This window comes from Acartia tonsa, chromosome 5 (assembly GCF_053477335.1).
Source record: "Acartia tonsa isolate MP-2025a chromosome 5, ASM5347733v1, whole genome shotgun sequence".
Lineage (NCBI taxonomy): Eukaryota > Metazoa > Arthropoda > Copepoda > Calanoida > Acartiidae > Acartia > Acartia tonsa.
The window spans coordinates 38,175,634-38,197,621 of record NC_137264.1 but is presented as its reverse complement, the minus strand read 5'-3'; the positions used below and the strand labels follow the sequence as shown (position 1 = coordinate 38,197,621).

General features: G+C 32.9%; 1 protein-coding gene across 1 annotated transcript; it reads right to left on the bottom strand.

Moving 5' to 3' along the window:
• Positions 1-204: 204 nt before the first annotated feature.
• Positions 205-6,628, bottom strand: LOC145319442 (uncharacterized). Its single transcript, XM_080161573.1, has 8 exons — positions 6,568-6,628; positions 5,799-5,890; positions 5,341-5,383; positions 3,912-3,938; positions 3,112-3,194; positions 2,440-2,467; positions 901-931; positions 205-383 (listed from the first exon to the last, which is right to left on the bottom strand). Exons 2-8 carry the CDS (start codon positions 5,873-5,875, stop codon positions 256-258), a joined length of 417 nt encoding a protein of 138 aa, XP_080017699.1. The 5' UTR covers positions 5,876-5,890; positions 6,568-6,628; the 3' UTR covers positions 205-255.
• Between the last annotated feature and the right edge of the window lie 15,360 nt (positions 6,629-21,988).

Here is a 21,988-nt window from a genome sequence, read left to right as displayed (position 1 = left end):
TCCCTTTACCCCATCCTCTTCTTTCGTTATTTCTATGAATTATTGCATATTTATTAACTGAAAATCTTCTCTGTAACTAATTTTGTCTGTTTATCCTTCCATGAACTGTTAGTGTTTCGCTATTTATGGATGTCGTCATCATTGTTGTTCCTACTTTTATTGATGTTATAAGTGTCCTTGTTATTTAACAAATACCAACAAAAGTACAAAAACTAAAATTTATTTATAATAGAAAAATATCTAGAAATGCTAGGCTTATAGAGGATTAAAATGAAAGAAATTAAAATAACAGTTTATAATTATTAGTACAGGTAGAATGGAGAATGAACTGTAGTGATGCTTTGCTCCATTGCACAGGTCTCGTGTTGAACACCAACAATATTCTAAAATTAAAGTAGCAGTCTATAGAGCCCTAACAAAATGGAGATAGTTGTCACTGCTTTTGGCCTACCTATTCTATTGACGTAAGGAAATACTACATCTCTTTTCTAGGGGGTTTCTATCCCCCTTCCCTTTCTCTGTCCCTCTACTGTGACGTCAATAGAATAGTTAGGTAGCTGTGACATGTATACTAATTTTCCTAGGGCACTAAACACAGCTACAAAATTAAAAATTACAGATCTTCAAAAAGTACTAAGAAATACATTTGAACAAAACTAATAATAGTTATTTATTGCATTGTATAAGGACAACTTTCCTCGGGTATTCAAATGAAGAATTGTAAGAATAAAACTAATTTTGTGTAATATCATTCAGGACATATATTAATATTTCTCTTGAAAGGGTTGTAATCTTCCAAAATAGTTAAAAATATTCCCAGGACCTATGAGAAGCTAACACGTAAAGGAGAGCCATGGTTCAGCGGTACGTCTCGTTATTTTATTATAAATATATTATTACCTAATCCATCTTTTGATGAAAAGCATATATCCTAAAATATGAAAATTAATTTTTATAAATGGGGGCGAGATTTTTGACAATATCCCATAAAACCAACTAATTAACATTATGTGGAAAAATCCTAGAAAAAAACAATAAAAAATAGCATTCTGAAAAATCATTTATAGCATCGTTTTACAGACATTTTTTTATGAATATTAAAATAAAAATCATACAAGTATTACCAGTTTTGTTGGCCCGGGCCCTTACAAAGGTGATAAAGAATTTCTAAAATCTAAAGTAATTTAGAATAGTTATTTCTCGCATCGTATTATAAACGGCTTTCCGTGGATATAGAATGTACAATTATGAGATTAAAACTAGTTTTTTTAGCCCCGTGGTGCCGAAGGCACCGGCTAAAAAAAACTGGTTTTAATCTTATGATTGTACATTTTTATATTCGTAGAAAGCTGGATATAATACGATGCTAGACATAGTTTTTGTATGGATGAGAACCGGTTCCTATCCACCGGATTCGAATAAATACGAGAAAAACTATGTTTAGTAGATTTAAATAAACTACAAGTATAATCACGAAACCTTGTTGTGTATCCTTTTACTAAAGTAACAGGATGTCTGTATGTCTGTCTGTGTGTTTGTGTGTCTGTGTGTTTGTACCGAAGGATCTCACTAACCGCTGAACCGATCGGGTTCTCCATAACAGGGTATCTTCTAATAGGTCCCGGGAAGGTTTATAACAATTTTGGGGGAGGGTACCACCACCCTCCCAAGAGAAATCACAATAAATCGAATTTTTTTCTTCTCGAATAGAGACTCGTAACATTGCAAAGTATTGTATAAATTTGATAGAGACTCCTTCGCAACATTGCAAGGTATCGTATTATTTTTTTTTAAAACACCAAACATTTAAAGTGCCACTAGAGGCCTCTAGGGGCGTAGCCGCTAGTTGTAAGCTAAAATACTTTTTTAGCTGTAACTTATGGAGTGATGGACAGACATACGGACTTATCTGTAACAGGAGCCGAGATAGAGGGGGGAATCGGGGCCCGATCTGTAAGGGTTAAAAGTTCCAATTTTATTTCAGGCTAGCCATTCAGAATCGTCTACCTGTATTCTATTCTATACTTTATCGTCTTTGCTAATATCATAGCTAAAGAACAATAAGCATATTTTTCAACATAAAATTTGGAAATATTGAACAGAAAATTAGCACAATTGCACATTAACTAGATAGACGCAAATAGTTCTCTTATAAAGTTTATATTTTTTAAGAAAATTATAATAGATTTTTATCGCATCGTATTATAAACAGCTTTCCGCGGATATTAAAATGAATAATTATAAGATTGAAACCAATTTTGTTAGCTAAACAAAACTGCTGGTAATTTTATGATTTTTATTTTAATATTCGTTGAAAATTGTCTTCTAAGATGCTAAGATGCTACACATGATTTTTCAGAAAGGCGAAGAACCAGTTCTAATCCAGCGGATATTAATCGGTTTCGAAGACATACTGGAAAAGTGTAAAAGAATTCTTACCATTTGCATATCAATAACAAAACATCCTCTGAAAAATATAATTATAATTCAACGTTATGTAGGAATCGAGACATACGTTATCGAGACAAATTAAATAGCCCCCCCCCCCCCATAGACGTCCAAGGGGGGGGGGGGGGTAAAGTGGCGATTACCCCCCCCCCCCAACGAATTTGGGGTGCCAAAATTTTTTTCATTTTACACCCCCCCCCCCCCCATTAAAAATTTGCGGCGCGCTTCGCGCGCCATTTTACCCCCCCCCCAAAAAAGCGAATTACCCCCCCCCCTTAAAAAAGTTTTACCCCCCCCAAAATAAAAAGCTTGGACGTCTATGCCCCCCCCCCCCACTGTTCATTTCTAAATAAAATATACGAAGGGGTAAATAGTTTCTAGTTTTTTTGATTATTACTTTATGCTAGGTTTGGTTGTGTTATATTAGGTAGTCCCACACAAGGGGTCACCAATTTTAGGGAAAGCACCAAAAGTTTTAATAATAATTAATATTATTTAACAAGAAACTTTTTTATAGTGCCTATAAAAACAGGCGTCATACAATACAAATGACCAATGATAGGCCAATACACAGACTAAATCACTAATGGCAGGCCAGTATACAATTTAATTGACCAATGGTAGGCCAGTATGGCGATATTTTTTTTATAGGCTTTATTTGACCTGAATAGAGTGCTAAATCCTGGACGTCTGCCAGGCGGCAGAAACTCTCCATACTGGTTGAACATGGACGGGGGCTTTGATATCTAAAATTGGATACACATTAAATTTTTCTCCTACGGGGTTGGTGGGGGGGGGGGGGATAAAAACTCACCTCTCCCCCTTGGACAAAATGAAATAATTATTTATTGAAATGTCTGTCATCCCATTTATCTATTTTCTATGTATTCAACTAAAGCCAAAAAAGACAAGAATAGTTATTTCTCGCATCGTATTGTAAACAGCTTTCAGCGGATATAAAATGTACAATTATAAGATTAAAACCAGTTTTTTTAGCCTCGAGGTGCCGAAGGCACGGGCTCAAAAACTGGTTTTAATCTTATGATTGTACATTTTTATATTCGTAGAAAGATGGATATAATACGATGCTAGACATAGTTTTTTCGTATGGATGAGAACCGGTTCCTATGAATACGAGAAATGCTTTCATTGAATGCAAATTCGTTTTATGGATTTTAAGTAACAGACAGCGGACATTACTACCTCTTTTATATATGATAGAGGCATCAATAGGGTTTTTTAAAATGGGAGTGAACCAAATTCTTAAATTTTAAATTGAAAACATATTCTCTGGGGGGATGGCAATACCTCCCCTCCCCTTATTATAGCAAAATTTCCCGGATTACATTGAACGGCTCAATGTAAAGAAATCTCTTTGGTCTAGCGGTTAGCGAGATCCTTTGGTACAGACAGGCAGACAAACAAATAGACAGACAGAGATCATGTTACTTTATTAAAATTACCTTTAAACATGCGGTACTATCTCCACACTAAAAAAGAAATCAAATAAAATTCAAAATATTTATAAAAATAAAATAAGATATAATATTCTAAAATTTTTAAGTGAACGCCAGATAAATCCTTCGTGTGCTACTAAAAAGGGATCTAAAGGGATAAGTCAATGGCTGATAAATTGATGTCCATCCCAATGAAGATACATAAAATCAACCCTTTCTGTAGATTGCAATTAATAGTTGAAACGTTTCGACACTTAACTTAATAATCCAACAAACATAATTCACTAAAAGTCCCTAAAGTTGTGAAGCCAACGAATTAGAAAAGGCTATTATAAAACTTTGGGGATTAATGTAATAAAGAGCCCATTGTCCCCTCCCTCCCTGACTAAATAATTCCCAAAATATTAAACAAAAGCATTATAAAAGTAAATAAAATAAAGACACTTGAAATTATTTTTCTATTCAAATGTTTTATTCAAATTCTGAACAAGATTTATTTAAAATTTCTTTTGTTAAGTTGAGATGGAGAATATTCAATTATTTTGGTATCTAAGCTATTCTGTTATTTGCTTTGTCTGTCCTTTCGTCAGTCAGCTCGTAATACTAAGGGAGAAGCGTGTATGTGTCTGCAGAGAGAGATGGGATTAGTTATTAAACTAGTTCATAATAACGTTTTCTTATTCGTTAGCTTTACAACTTTGGAGACTTTATTTACTACTTAGGAATACTGTCATCCTTAGCTGGATCTTTAAATCATTTCAATGGTGCGCCAAATTGGGGTGAGCCAACTTTCCACCAATGAGAGCACAGTATTTTACGAAATGCCGCGCTGTGATTGGCTGAAATTCGGCGCACCCCGATTTGGCGCACCATTGAAATGATTTAAAGATCCAGCTCTGTTATTTATCTAAAAGATAAATACAACAAAGAATAATAGTTCATTATTATATTTGTTTCAAATTCTTTTTTAAGGGTTACTACATAAATACAACCAAAATATTGAGTTGATTTTTTTAACAGAAAAAAACAGGATGACAACATCCATAAAAGCAAAGCTCTGAAACTGTAGGACAAACGAACATTTACAGTTGTAGAGTGTCAGAACTGAATAAGCAGAATATAAATGTATAAGTCTAAACAAAATTGTTAGTAAATTTGTTGCAAAACTGCTTAAATAGATGATTCTTTTTAAGGACATACTTATATTTTTAGGACAGCATTATAGAGATGTTTCATTACATTGTACCTTGTTTTAATAGAAATCAGTATGTTTTAAATGGATGTAGGTACGTACGGACGGACCTATCCTTTTTATAGAAAAGCTTCGCTTTAAAACAATTAGGCAAACTTGGGGTAAAAGTGCTAAAATTAAGGTGTAAATTTTTAATCTTAGAGGGTTTACTTTTTATAAAAATCATTTGCTATCAACTCTTACCTCTACAGAATCTCGTTTGTTAGCTATCGGCTTAATATAACATCTAAATCATTTAAAATAAGTATTATTCTAAAAAATCACAACATTATTTTCTCGCCAACCGCCGACTGCTGCGACTGGCAGCTGCCAAGCACAGCTGCGGCCGCTGAAATTTATATTTTGATTATAATGTAAAATTTCTATGCAGATAAACATTTTCTGGAAAAAATTGTTCTTCTAGCTTCAAATATAAGAAAATTACAGCCGTTTGAAATTTTTAAGTAAAAAAAGACCTAAAACCAAAGGTTGTTTAAGGTTGCACAAAAAAATTTAGCCCTTGAACGCCCCCCCCCCCCCCCACCGATTAAGGTGCGGCAAGGGGTCCGACTGTAAAGGGTTAATGTTCGTTTCTCCTACCGTTTTAGATCTTCGTTTTATGGATGTTGTCATCCTATTTAGATGAATATTGCATATTTTACCTTGTTGAATAAACTGTTTGAAAGTATAAAATAAATGTGAGACACACAGGTACTATCGCACATTCTCGTGGTATCATCCTCTATCCAGGGATCTAAAGGGATAAGACAATGTATAATGTATAAATGTGAGACACACAGGTACTAGCGCACATTCTCGTGGTATCATCCTCTATCCAGGGATCTAAAGGGATAAGACAATGTATAATGTATAAATGTGAGACACACAGGTACTAGCGCACATTCTCGTGGTATCATCCTCTATCCAGGGATCTAAAGGGATAAGACAATGTATAAATGTGAGACACACAGGTACTAGCGCAAAGGCTGATGAATTTGTGTACAACCCAATGATGATTCACAAAATTAATCCTTTTGTAGATTGCAATTAGTGCTGTACACTCAATTTAATGAACTAATTAATCAAAATTCAATAAAAGTCTCCAAAGTAAACGTTATAATAAAACTTTGTGGACTAGTGTAATAAACACTCCTATGTTCCCTTTCTCCCTTTCCACTACCAATATTTATTAATATTCAGAACCCTAAGATCATAAAATCAACGAAAGGCTTAGGAGCATTACAGACAGACTAACGTACCAAGAATATTAGAGATGTTAATTGGCCAAGAATTTCTTTTCAAAAAATATTCAGCTTTGTATCTTGAATAGCAGCCAAGAAAATAACGTTTTAATTTAACTTAAATAACAGGCGGATATTTGGATATATAGATTAGCTTTGCTACAAAAAAAATCATGAAGTACAAACGAACCTTTTAATTTAGTAAACCGTGACAAAACTGACCATTTTATGTATAAAATTTATAGCATTCTGAAAATAAATGAAATATTAATTTGTTCAACAAGGATAGCATCATCCAAACACAAGCGAAGCTAAACAAATTAAATTGAGTTGCAATTAGTTTTGTTATTCTTTTAGAGTAAGCTTTTAATTGTAACGTCATACTGGTATACCATTGGTTAATTAAAATGTATATTGGCCGGCCATTGGTAATTTAGTCTGTTAATTGGTGTATCATTTATCATTTGTATTGTATAACGTCATTTCTTATTATGCACTATAAAGAGCTTCTTTAAGAGGCATAAATCCTAATAATTTTGGTTAATGATTAAGCAGTTACAGAAATGCTACATGTATATATAATATTCTTGTTAGTCATACCAAAAATTATATATGAAGTAATTTGATACAAAAATAGATACATACATAATTATCAAAAAGAGTCATGCTAATCATAAATATAGATTTGCTTTGCTTTTTAGATAATAGTATATGGTATTAGTAAAGGTATTTTAAATCAATTGAACGAGTCTAAAATACATAAGTTATCCATTACAGACAGACAGACAAACAATAATGTATAAAAAATTAGTTGTTAAAACTTTTAAAATTTTATTTGTTTCTTTCTATTTAATTGTTTATAACTTTATTAAAAAGTTGACCAGTTTTGACATTTTAATGAAAAAAAACAAGGATGACAACATACATCAGAAGTGAAGCTGAAAAAAATAGAGAAGATATTTAATATCATTAAGAATAAATTTAAAAAATTATAAAATATGTATTGCTGTTTTGTAGCATGACTAACATATCAACGGACCAAGTTAATTAAATAATCTATACTGACTTGTATCCTCACAAAATTCCAGCCGTCTTTTATGATATTAGTCCACATTCTCACGTTTCATACAGACAGATGAATATTTCCAATTAAAGAGTAGCTTTACTACTAACAAATATAAATTTTTAAATTAAAATATAATTCTACTTTTAAGTAGAGCGATGTATGTCCGTCCTTTCGGTCGTTTGTCCCTCTGAACCAATCGTGGTTGTGCTTTTTGGGAATATTTCTACTTATTGAATTAAAGAATGGTAGATAAGATGAAAGTACTTTGAAAGTCTAATCATGACAAAAGGTCACTTTTGCAGATTTATCTTATTCCGATATTCTTTTTATAAGTGAAGATTTATATAATCAGGGTCGGTCCGTCTGTCCAAAATGGATGCTCCTTTTTTAAATTTAGACATTTTCCAATAGATTTCAAACTTTCCATGGTGATTCCTGTAACAGTTAAGGACGATTTAGAAAGCGTAGCAACTCTGTAAGCGTTACCAGAAAGTCCGTACGTCCATTTAAAGCATGTTGAGTTTTAACCTTTTTTATTTTAAAATTCCTAGAACAAAACAGGTACAATGTTACTCTATAATCAATTGCTAAAAATGTAAGAATGTTCGTTTAAGACCTTCGCTTTTATGAATGTTGTCAACCTTGTTACAGAGCAAATTTAGGCTCCGCTTTTTTGCTTCATTTAGTATAGGTATCAATCTTCTAAATCTTTTTGATATTTATATTCACGACGATGGTTATATCTTAACAGGGTAGACTTAATTTTACCTGGAAATGGCTAAACTCTTAATTTACACGCCTCCGCTTGAAATTGAATCAGCTTTCCAAAGGAAATGCTATATTTACTTACAAGCGGCTACGCCCCTAGAGGCCTCTTGGAGGGGTGGGGTGCCTCATCCCAATTTTTAATTTTAGTTAAAAGAAATTTTTTAAAAAAATTACGGGGGGGGAGGGTATTTTTTTCTAGAAGGGTGGTGGTACCCTCCCCCCAAATAGTTATAAACCTTCCCGGGACCTATGAGAAGCTACCCTGTGAAGGAGAACCCGATCGGTTCAGCGGTTAGCGAGCTCATTTGGTACAAACAAACAGCCAGACAAAGATCCTTTTACTTTATTAAAAGGATTTAGCCAGGGATAGCTTATAGTGCCTAATAAAAAATGAAGTCATACAATACAGATGACTAATTATAGGCCAGTATACATTGTAATTGACCAATGGTAAAATGTCTACAAGCCTATCATTGGTCATTTGTATTGTATGGCATTTTTCATTATGCACAATAAGCTGCTTCTTAGAATCACACCTAAAAAATAAAAAAATCGTAATTCGGGTTTTAAATCTATACCCTTTTATAGGCACTTTACTAAAAAACAATTAATATTACGTCATATTAGAATTGTAAAGACACTATAAATATCTTCCATTGACGATAACTGTGGGGACAGTTCATAATAAAGAATAAAATATCTCCTATGGTCCTCTCTCTCCCTGTGTCAAATGATAATATTTGCTTCTAAGAATAGCATATTGTTATTGATTTCAGAGTTGGCAGGTGATAATAAAGTTAATCTCTGTAATAAATTTTTAATTTTTTTTTATCCTATCAGCTTAAATTGTTTTTTAAATTTAATTTGAAAAGTTTTCAAGAAATCAAAACATAATTTCGGTATTGTCGGTTACGTAAGATCGCCTCTAAAGGGATATATTGACGTATTTAAGAAGTAGCCTTTCTCCTATTTCTAGCACCTGCGGGGGGCTATAACCCTGAGGGTCAATCATTAACATTTACCTAACTTAAAATAAACTATCAAAAGCTACTGTGAAAATATGACAGAGGCGACGTCATGAAACCGACAATACACGATAATTTTGATTTAAAGTGGTGTATAATATAATATGCAAAACATGTTAATTAATCTTGTATGATATTTTTAAATTCCCGACTTTTAGTAAAATATACCTAATTAATATCAAAATTAACAAACAACACCTTAAGAATAACATATTATGAGATAGGAATTTTTGTTTTAAAATATTTCCTGTAAAAAATATTACAGTTAAAAAATTTGAGGAATCATCAAGCCAACTTTGGAATCGATCCTTTGATTACCTTAAAGGAACCCTGCAAGAAATATACCACTATAACTGCTGAAAAACTGCCACGAGTAGACCAAATAACCAAAATTTGAAGCCTCTAGCTTGAATAACAAAAAAGGAGTATAGTCCCTTTCGTAACATCGCACCTTATGATGCGATTCTTCGTATTTTTCACAGTAGCTTTTCTCCTTTTTCTAGCCCCGCGGGGGGCTCTAACCCTGCAGGGCCAATTATCTAACCCTGTGGGGCAACCACCTAACCCAATATAACCTAACCTAACCTAAAATAACCTATAAAAAGCCATTTTAAAAATAGGACGAATCGCCCCTTATGGGGCGATGTTACGACAGGGACTATCCCCCCAAAAAGTTATGGACATTTCAAAATGATTTTTTAGTACATTGGAAATTTTAAAAGTTTTTCATTGCTAATAACATAATTTTCACTATTAAAATACGTCGCCTAGAAAGAAAATTATAAGCTTATTTTTGGCAGAAACTTAGGATGTCAGTAAATGATAACATTTTTACAATAAAAACACCCTTCTTTATAGTCACCAAAGTTGTTATGCCAACGAATAAGAAATCGTTATCAAAAACTTTCAGGGCTAGTGTAATAAACAGCCGATTGTCCCCTTCCTAATATACATTTCCCTTTATCTATCCTCACCAGTATAAAGATAGATAGATGTTTTATGCTGAGAAAATAAATTGGAGATGTTCCAATTGACCATCATATGTTTTCTCTCTGTCATGCTCTTCCTATAATCCTGGTTCCAAGGAGTTTTTCCTATAACCTATAAACAACTCTTGGTTCCTAAGAGTTTTCTCTCTGTCAACTTTTCTTATACACTAATCCCGGCTACTAGAAGTTTTCTCTCTGTCCTACCCTTCTTATAATCCTGGTTCCTAGGAGTTTTCTCTCTGTCCTACTATTCTTATAATCCTGGTTCCTAGGAGTTTTCTCTCTGTCCTACTATTCTTATAATCCTGGTTCCTAGGAGTTTTCTCTCTGTCCTACTATTCTTATAATCCTGGTTCCTAGGAGTTTTCTCTCTGTCCTACTATTCTTATAATCCTGGTTCCTAGGAGTTTTCTCTCTGTCCTACTATTCTTATAATCCTGGTTCCTAGGAGTTTTCTCTCTGTCCTACTATTCTTATAATCCTAGTTCCTAGGAGTTTTCTCTCTGTCCTACTATTCTTATAATCCTGGTTCCTAGGAGTTTTCGCTCTGTCCTACTATTCTTATAATCCTGGTTCCTAGGAGTTTTCTCTCTGTTCTACTATTTTTATAATCCTGGTTACTAGGAGTTTTCTCTCTGTCCTACTATTTTTATAATCCTGGTTCCTAGGAGTTTTCTCTCTGTTCTACTATTCTTATAATCCTGGTTCCTAGGAGTTTTCTCTCTGTCCTACTATTCTTATAATCCAGGTTACTAGGAGTTTTCTCTCTGTCCTACTATTCTTATAATCCTGGTTCCTAGGAGTTTTCTCTCTGTTCTACTATTCTTATAATCCTGGTTCCTAGGAGTTTTCTCTCTGTCCTACTATTCTTATAATCCTGGTTCCTAGGAGTTTTCTCTCTGTCCTACTATTCTTATAATCCTGGTTCCTAGGAGTTTTCTCTCTGTCCTACTATTCTTATAATCCTGGTTCCTAGGAGTTTTCGCTCTGTCCTACTATTCTTATAATCCTGGTTCCTAGGAGTTTTCTCTCTGTTCTACTATTTTTATAATCCTGGTTACTAGGAGTTTTCTCTCTGTCCTACTATTTTTATAATCCTGGTTCCTAGGAGTTTTCTCTCTGTTCTACTATTCTTATAATCCTGGTTCCTAGGAGTTTTCTCTCTGTCCTACTATTCTTATAATCCAGGTTACTAGGAGTTTTCTCTCTGTCCTACTATTCTTATAATCCTGGTTCCTAGGAGTTTTCTCTCTGTTCTACTATTCTTATAATCCTGGTTCCTAGGAGTTTTCTCTCTGTTCTACTATTCTTATAATCCTGGTTCCTAGGAGTTTTCTCTCTGTCCTACTATTCTTATAATCCTGGTTCCTAGGAGTTTTCTCTCTGTCCCACTATTCTTATAATCCTGGTTCCTAGGAGTTCTCTCTCTGTCCTACTATTCTTATAATCCTGGTTACTAGGAGTTTTCTCTCTGTCCTACTATTCTCATAATCCAGGTTACTAGGAGTTTTCTCTCTGTCCTACTATTCTTAAAATCCTGGTTCCTAGGAGTTTTCTCTCTGTCCTACTCTTCTTATAATCCTGGTTCCTAGGAGTTTTCTCTCTGTCCTACTATTCTCATAATCCAGGTTACTAGGAGTTTTCTCTCTGTCATACTAATCTTATAATCCTGGTTCCTAGGAGTTTTCTCTCTGTCCTACTCTTCTTATAATCCTGGTTCCTAGGAGTTTTCTCTCTGTCCTACTATTCTCATAATCCAGGTTACTAGGAGTTTTCTCTCTATCCTACTATTCTTAAAATCCTGGTTCCTAGGAGTTTTCTCTCTGTCCTACTATTCTTATAATACTGGTTCCTAGGAGTTTTCTCTCTGTCATACTAATCTTATAATCCTGGTTCCTAGTAGTATTAAAGTATCCCAGTGATTTCCCTCAAATCTTTTATTGAACTCATCCCCCCCCCCTCCGATTATTGTACATTAATTGAAAATAAAGGGGGGGGGGGTCTTCGTAAAGGAAAGGCTTGGGTGGAACCAAAATCAACTTCATTTGATTTTTGTTGAATCGATAATACCACGTTTTCTCTAAGCCTAACCTATGGTAGTTCCCTATCCCTGCAGGGCCTAAACCTGCGGTGTTCTTACAATGCAAAGATATTTTGAGAAAAACCTCCGTTTTCAACAATAATTTCAATTGCTTTGCTATTTTGCAGTTATACTCCTACAATGTATCTTTAGACCCAGCTAAATAAACGCCTCTAAATTTAGTTTTTCCCAAATATGAATTGTCTGTTAGTTTTGTTATTAAAAACTAGCGGCTTCGCCCCCCTCCCCCTTTCAATTTAAATTATAAAAAGAAAATATACAAAGGGTCATTTTTTCATGAGAAATAAAATCTATAATATTTTGATGGAACGTTTCTTATTCGTTGGCTTAACAACCTTTAAAGGAATTGTGATTGTTTGGGTCATTAGTGAGTGTCCAAACGTTTCATCCACTAATTGTAATCTAATCTACAGAAGGGAAAATTTTGTGTATAATCATTAAGGATGTACATCAATTTATCGGCCATTGTCTTATCTCTTTATATCTCTGATTCAAAACACAGTGTCTTTTTTATCTTGTTAAATTAATTAGAAATAGTGGTTTGCTTTGGATAATTGATTCTTTGTTTTGGATAAGAAAAATCTGACATGGGTTAATTAATTCTAAAAGCAAAACTATAAAAAATGTAATGATATTTAGTAGCGAAGCTACTCTATAAGTGATTGTACTTGTAAGGCAGTACAAAAACTTGAAGACTTAATTTTTAGATTTCTCTTCTGTCTTTCTTCATCTTTTTTATTCTACCCCCCCCCCCCTCTCTCTCTCTCTCTCTCTCTCTCTCTCTCTCTCTTTCTTTCTCTCTCTCTTTCTCTCTCTCCTTTTTTCCTAATCTCCCACTCAAACTCCCTCTTTCACTTCTTTCTCTATCTCTGATTTTGCTAAAAGTTAAGGTACTCGTTTAACTCTGATAATTCGTTTGTCTCTGATAATCCTTATACTAAAGAAACAGGATGTGTGTCTGTGTGTTTGTTTGTACCGAAGGATCTCGCTAACCGCTGAACCGATCGGGTTCTCCTTAACAGGGTAGCTTCTCATAGGTCCCGGGAAGGTTTATAACTCTTTTCTTTGGGGGTGGGACACCCCCAACCCCCCAAATAAAATGAAAAAACCCCCCCCAAAAAAATAAGGGGCGTAGCCGCTAGTTCATTTATATTCAATTTATAGATGTATTTCAAATCATTTACGTAAAGCATTTATAATCATTCAGTATTAAAACATTCATATAAATCTATTAAACTAAAAACTAAATGATTATCAAATATTTTACTGAAGTCAAGAGAACCCAAAATAAATTATAAATTTTAATGCGCATCCTATATTCCTCCAGGAACGTCCAAGCTTTTTTAAAGGAGTGAATATATCAGTGTATGGTGATAATTCAAGCTTATACCAATAATGAAATTAATTCGGAAAAAACGAAACCTATACTTGGTTTTCAGCTGTCGTTGGTGGACGACATTTAGTAAAATTGACGACATCTCCATTTTCCCCCCAAAATATTTAAGCGAAGCTTTTCTATAATTAGGGTCGGTTAGTCCGTCCGTAACGGTTAGCTCTTTTCGTTACTTCAGGCAGGTTAGAATTGTCCTATCGATTTCAAATTTTGCATGGTGATTACTGTAGTAGTTAAGTACGATTTAGAAAGCAACTCTACATTCATTTTAAACATGTTGATTTTTATCATTTTTAACAGCAAATTTTTATGTTATATAAATTTTTGATTGTTCTGATTTTTGGCATACTGATTCCTAGAACAACAAAGATCAATATTATAACTCTAATGTAATCAAGTCTTAAAATTGTATGTATGCCCATAAACAATATCCTGTAGTTTTCATCATTTTTACTTAAAATTTTGGTTTATACATTTATATTCTCATTATTCAATTCTGATACTCTACAAGTGTTAATGTTTGTTTGTCCTACCGTTTCAGAGCTTCGCTTTTATGGATGTTGTCATCCTTGATTTAAAGGGGGGGGGGGGGAGTAATAAAACTGTCTATCCCCCTCAACTAATTACATTATTGCCTATATTTGTTAAATATACCGAGTAACCCAGAGAGAGAGAGAAGACAATGGGCTGCTTATTACACTAGTCCACAAAGTTTTAAAATAACGTTTTCTTACTTGTTGGTTGATTTACTTTAGGGACTTTTACTGAACTTTGATCGGTTGGTTTATTAAGTGTTTAAATATTTCAACAACTAATTTAGTGTATCATCATTACGGATTAATACATTAATTTATCGCCCATTGTCCCATTCCTTCATATCCCTGTTAGTACCCTGTATTTTTAGTGTAGAGGGTCTATAAATCATGTATGATAATCCCTACACCCGCCCATGTGCAGCTGTTTCCTAAAATTCTCCCAGTTACAGCATAAAAACGTTAATATCATAGCATAAACTCTACCGTGATAGCATCAAAAAAAAGTGTTTAATCATCTTTGATCATACACATAATGCATATAAGTAAGGAAACTTTTATGTATCAAACTATCCTGAAACCAGTGATATAGGAATACATTAATTGCAGATTTTTCAAAACTCATATTGTTGAAATTTTGCTTTCTGAAGGGATAAAACAATGGATGATAGATTAACGTGCATCCCGAATGATGATGAACAAAATTACCCCTTTTGTAGAATAATAAAATTAGTGGTTAAAAAGTTTGGACACTGCTGGAAACAACCAATTAATAAAAGTACCCAAAACTGTGTAGTCAATGAATGAGAGATAACTTTAGATACCAGTATAAGTTACAGTCCCTCTCATAATTTTGCTTAAAATTTCAAGACTCTCTTTAATCTGATATCCAAAAATTAACTAAAATTCAAGTTATGAAATAATTTTTAAAAATGAAAAGCAGCAATTTTAAGAGCAATGTTTTCTATGATCAGCAATATTGTTTTTTAAATCAATAATTTTTTATTAATTTTTTTTATTTATTTCTAAAAAAAACAGAGGTGATTTTTATTATAAGCCTCTTTGAAAAGTGGAAAACTGTAGTTCAAAAAAGGTTGTCATTTGGAAAAGAATTTTTAGGATATCGACTATAGTGATTATCTATAATACAAAGTAGAACGATCTCGCTAACCGCTGAACCGATCGAGTTCTCCTTTACAGGGTAGCTTCTCATAGGTCCCGGGAAGGTTTATAACTATTTTCTTGGGGGGTGGGACACCCCAAACACCCCAAAAAATGAAAAATACCCAAAAACAAATTCCCCCCCCCAAATTTTTTTTTTCTTTTTAAAAATAAAATTGAAATAGTGGGGTCGACTACCCCCCCCCAAAAAAAAAACCCAAAAAAAATCCCCCCCCCAAAATATTTTTTTTTTAATCTAAAATATGAAAAATTGGTTTGATCAAACCTTTGGGGGAAAAGCACCTAGAGGCTAGGGGCGAGGCCGCTAGTTTTATAAAAAGCAGTCGTGGCTGATATAATTTCGACCAAGGGATCTAAAGGGATAAGACAATGGCTGATAAATTGATGTACATCTCCGTTGATGATACATGAATTATCCATCTTGTAGATTACAATTAGTGGTTGAAACGTTTGGATTCTAAACTTAATGAACAAACCAATAAAAATTAATTAAAGTCCAAAAGTTAGGCCATTGAATAAGAAAGCATTATTATAAAACTTTGGGGACTTATGTAATAAACAGTCCAATTCCCCCCCCCCCCCCCCCGATTTCGACCTTATATTTTTGAAATGCTGTTTTTTTTTATTTCTACGTATATTATATGGCGTTAATAATAAAAATGTTAATTTCTGATATGATATCGAAATATAAAAAAGTACAAAACTTAACTCCCATGTTGACATAATAACGAAACAACTTTGTTAACATTAAATAACAAATGGTATCAATGTTATGGTTTTTTATTTTATTTTTCGTAGAAAATTGTCTTGGATACGATACGATGCGTATTTTTTAGTACAGCCTAGAATAGTTTCTAATTTAGCGGTTTTGAAGCCGTAATTGAAAATTGAAAAAATGTGTCAAATTCCACATAAATTATGAATACAATACTAATCAAAATATAACAAGAAACTGTAAATAAATTGTCTCTTATTAATTTTTATTTCTCTTTGATAAATCAGGGAGGAAGGGGACAATGTGCCTGTTTAAAACACTAGTTCCCAAAGTTTTATAATAACTTTTTCACATTTTGGCTTAACTAACTTGGGGACTTTTAATGAATTTTGATTCGTTGGTTCAGTAAGTTGAATGTCCAAACGTTTCAACCACTACTTGCAATCTGCAGAAGGGATAATTTTATGTATCAATTTATCGGCTATTATCCTTAGATCCCTGTTGATAAACTATGAGCAAATTATAGTAGTATCCTATTCAAATATCTCTATTCAAAATAATACAGATTTTTGGAGGCTAAATTACTAAACAAGTAATTCGGTTTCCTAAATTTATACATCTAAATGGATAGAATGAATTGTTTTATAATTAGTCACTTTCTTCTAACTTTTTTTCATGTTATTCCTCAAACTGACTGGTAGAGCAAAGAACCCCACTAACACATTATTTTAGGATAAAATGAAAATAAAGCGGGGGGGGGGGGGGGGGCGTGTTTTCGTGTGTATGGTTTTACTTTATTTTAGTTTAGGTTATATAGAGTATGGGTAGCACTGCAGGGATAGTGCATCCAAGAATATAGACTTAATTGCCCAACAGACACTATCTTTTTTATAAAAAAATTTAATTCTAAAAGGTACTTCTCACCAAAAGATCTGGGAGCCAAAATTTTTAATTCTAATGTAATACAAATAGCGGCTACGCCCCCTAGAAGCCTCTAGGGGCACTTAAGTTAGGAGGGGGAAAAGTCGACCTTATCTCATATTAAATTTGAGTATTAAAAGAATTTTAAAAAATACTTTTGGGGGACACACAAAAAACGCTTACTACTTTATATAATAGGATTAAAAAATCATTAAAACATTATGCCATGCCACTTAAGATCATAATTGTCCTAGTTTAACTCCTTTGAAGGAATCTTAAATGACAATATATGCATAAAACAAGGATGAAAATATCCAAAGAAGCAAAAAAAGGACAAACGAACAATAACTGTTGTAGTGTCAGAACTTAAAAATTAGAACATTGATTTGTAAGGTAAGACTAAACAAAATTTTACAAATATGTGTTTTAAAAAATTTACATAAACTGCTTAAATACAGGATACAGGATTTGATTATAGAGATACATAGCTTATAACATTGGACCTTGTTGTCCTAGAAATCATATTCACAAAAATCAGATGAATGGGAAAATTATATCATACAAAAATTATTTTCAATGAACGTACGGACTTTCTGGTAACGACAGGGATAAGGGATGGGAAACCTGACCGAAAATTAGGTCTCAGCCTCCTTTTTAAAGTGATGGGGCAACTTTTCTTTTTTGCCTATAAAATCAACTCATTTTCGCCAGTTCATTATTGGCTGTAGGCTAATATCCAATAGCCTGAAACTTGCTTTTAGCATTAACCAATTAATTAATAACCAACGCTTCCCCCAGTTCCTAATTGGCTAAATTAATTCAAGCAAACATAAATTTCTGCTATTAGAATGACAACAATGGAAATTTTCTGCTATCAGAATGACAACAATATATATGATGTTCAATCACATCAACTTATTATTAAATCTACACATTAATAAATGTCCATATAGCAAAACATAAACAGAGAGATCGTTTTTTGAAGACTGCGTAGGATTCAACATTTTATACTTCAGAACAATGTGAAAAACTCATGTCTTTAGACAATTTAAAAGTTATATTTCATGTGGAATTGATAACCCACCTAAATGATTACAAATACAAAACTAGTTCAATATGTAAATAAAAAGTGTACTGTGTTTTGTTAAAAAAAATTTTCATTAATTTTGGTAAAAATTATTGCACACTTAATTAAACTTTTCTGTTAATTTTTAACGTAAATTTTTTTTTTTTAATTCTTAATTTATATGTATACTATGGAACAATTAGTTGATAGAATGTTACCCATGTACTTATTCAATTCTACTTAATTTATTTATTAAAGCTGGGGGGCTAAAGCGGTGTTTATTTCTATATACAAATTTTGGGGTGAAGTAGATCCCCCCTTAAAATGTTTGAAAATAAATCAGATTTAACCATCTCAAAAAAAAAAAATTTTTAAATGGGGGGGGGGGGGGTGGCAAAGTAATGACAATCTTAACGGGATTCTACTTAAACCCACTAACATATTGGTTCTTTGAAAAGTTTGTATTATATTTTATGCTAGGTGGAATCAACTACCTGAATTCTATTCTATACTTTTTTTCTTTGCATTCATATAATAGCTATTTCATCATTGTTCATAGTTTTCAAATCTAACTACTGCGTCATCCCAAAACTAGTTTTTTAGGCCTAGTTGGAAAATAGGCCTGGAATAATTTTTTCTTACGTTTCCCATCCCTTATCCCTGGGTAACGATTGTAGAGTTCCTACGCTTCTTTTATCGTACTCTATGGTTATAGGAACCACCATGAAAAGTTTGAAATCAATAGGATAATTCTAACATGTCTAAATACGAACAGACAGACCGACCCTAATTTCAGAAAGCTTCACTTTTACTAAGAAAGATATAAAGATATGTGTATGTATGTGTATAATCAATGTGAATATCTAAGCGAAACTGATCTATAGAAAGAAAACTTGATCGTCCGCCAAATACACATTTACCATTATCCAATGGGTCCTACCACATTATCATACATTACAAAATGCTGTAAGATATATTTTATAAGACTTTTTTCTATAAAATTTCTATAGATTCTCAGATATACTAATACATTTTACCAGTTTTTATAGTCTCTTTTAAACACTATCGCAGTGTTTTGTTAAAAAAATGCCTCTTATTAAATGGTACACTCCCCCAAAATAGTTATAAACCTTCGCTTGACCTATAAGAAGCTTTGCGAGGGAACCATATCGTTTTAGCAGTTAGCGATACCCTTCGCTACAGACAAAAAATATTACCTCTTAATTATGTAATAGGGTAGGCATATTTTAAAGGTTTTATAACAACTAATAATCAACCCTGTTATTATAATAGCTAATTCATTAATGATTTAAACAAATTAAACTTGATCTGTAATTATAAATCATATCAGCTTTAATATATTTCAGTATATATTTTTTAAAAATATAAAAATGATGGATATAGTGTTGTTACTCCCTGTTTAGCACGTAACTCATTGTCCATATACCTTTTATACATACTCCTTCAAGGCAGGGATAAATGGGATAAGACAATGGCCGATAAATTGATATATCCACAAAAGATGATATAAAAAAATCACCCCTTCTGTGGATTACAATTAGAGGTTGAAACGCTTGGGCACTTTATATAAAACTTTGGGGACTAGTGTAATAAATAGCTAAATGTCCCCTCCCTGTCTCCAAGGCGGGTGTTCATACCTTCCAGCTATATACAAAAAAGCGTTGCTATAGCATAAATTTAAATCCTATAATATAAAGTAGTAAGGTTTTTTGTTTGAAGATAAAAATCTCGGAAACTGCTGGTCTAAATTGAATGTTCTTTGGGAAATGTACAATATTATAAGCGAGGCATATATGTTTGAAAATCCTAAGAATGCAAGTATGTATTTAAACAGTACCCTTTTTCAAGCAGTTTTGCAACAAATTTACTTACAATTTTGTTTAGACTTATTTATACTCTGATTATTCAGATCTGACACTTTACAATTGTAAATGTCTGTTTTTCCGTCTTTCTGATTTTAGAGCTTCACTTTTAAATATGTTGTCATCCTTGTTTTTGCTATGTTTTAGCTGTTTTGATTCCTAATTTTGGTGGTTTTAACTGTAAACACTTTGGTGTGATTTTACAGTCACCAAAAAATCTAAATGACCAGGCAACAAAACATCAGAAATTGTTAAAACAAATAATTAAATAAATGTAAAACTATAAACATTGAATTATTAAAATATTTTTATTTTTTTTCAGTTTAGCCAACAGTTAAATAATAGCAATGTATAAGTATAGATGTATAACCCAGACAACTACCTTTCAAAATGTGGTGGGGACCTTTTTTATCCGCTAGCAATTGCTTTCTGCTTTATTGTGTTTATATTTCCGACGCTATTGGCCAATACCAATTTGAAGGTCGGCACAGGGTCCTCAACCGTCACGGTAGAGTTACATATAGCTAATGCACCCTGTACTCTTTTACTTTGTTGGTCGTTTCACAATTTCAGAACAGCTTTATTGTGATTATTGAAATATTATAGGCTATATTAAGGGGGAGGGGTGGGGGGAAGGGGGGTACTTCAAACCTGGGACAAATGTCACCGAAAAGAAAAATTCCTCAGTTATAGAATAGCCGCGCTACTAATACTAATCAATGCATAAGACATAATTGAACAGAGTTCCAAAACACATAATATTCAGGGAACTAAAGGGATAAGACAATAGCCGAAAAATTGATGTACATCCCCTATGATGATTCACAAAATTACCCCTTACAATTAGTGGTTGAAACAGTTGGACACTGAACTAAATGACCCAACCAATCAAGATTCAATAGAAATATTATTAAACGTTATTGTAAGACTTTGGGGACTAGTGTAATAATCAGCCCAATGTCTCCTCCCTTCCTGTGTAATATTAGCTGTTAATATAATATAATATTGCTAGGGTGCCAAAATTCTTATATCCCCAATAATGAATATTACATTTACTACATAAGAGAAAGGAGCATTCTTATCATTTAGCGAAGCTACTCTTTCGTTGTAAATTTCTGGCATAAGAGTAAAACAATAGAAAGGGAAGCAGTTATATAACTGTATGACCTTTGCCCTGTGCCGACTTTTATATGGGTCTTTGAATATCAGCCAATAGCGTTGGTAACATTAACACAGTCAAGTCGGTACAAAAGATCAGAAAGCAATTTGACAGCAGACGAAAAAGGTCTTGCAACATAAGATCCAGGAAGCTGTCTGGATTATTCAGCTATATTTAAAAATAAATTTTTCTGGCGTGTGTCAGTAAGCTAAATTAAAGGGTGAAAACTTAAATTTTATATGTTGAAAATTGAAAATGATTAAGGAACAACTTTTTCAAGGACGTCTGCAAGAAATAACACGCTTTATCTGCTAAAAGACTGCCACAAGAAGACCCAATACCCCAAATTATAAGCCTTCAGCTTCAATAACAAAAAAGTTCTAGGCATTTCAAAATAGCATTTTATGTACAAAGGAATTTTTGAAAGATTTCCAATGCTCATAAAAGAAAAAACAATATTAAATTACGTTGCCTAGACATAAAATTATAACCTAATTATCTTTGTCAGAAACTTAGATTGCCGGAACTGATTACATTTTTACAATAAAAACACCACATTTCATAGTCAAAATCTATGAAAAAAATTCGATTTAAATTGCATTTTTAAACGAAAATCATAGCGGAAACAAAGGGGTAAACTAATACAAGATTAGCTGTGATTGGTTGTTAAGCTGATTCAGCCTTCTGATTTGCTACAGTACATTCGGTACAACGCAAGTAAAACTTAATTCTTTTTAATGATTTTGACTATAAAAATGGGTATTTATATTGTAAAAATATAATTAGTTACTGGAAACCTAAATTTATGAC

Excerpts from the sequence above, each read along its gene's own strand:
- LOC145319442 (XM_080161573.1), bottom strand. The coding sequence starts at position 5,875 with ATGATACCACGAGAATGTGCGATAGTACCTGTGTGTCTCACATTTATT. Across the intron at positions 932-2,439 it reads TTGTTATTGATATGCAAATG|GATATATGCTTTTCATCAAA; the intron begins GTAAGAATTCTT and ends TTCATATTTTAG. Across the intron at positions 384-900 it reads TTCATCAAAAGATGGATTAG|AATATTGTTGGTGTTCAACA; the intron begins GTAATAATATAT and ends CTTTAATTTTAG.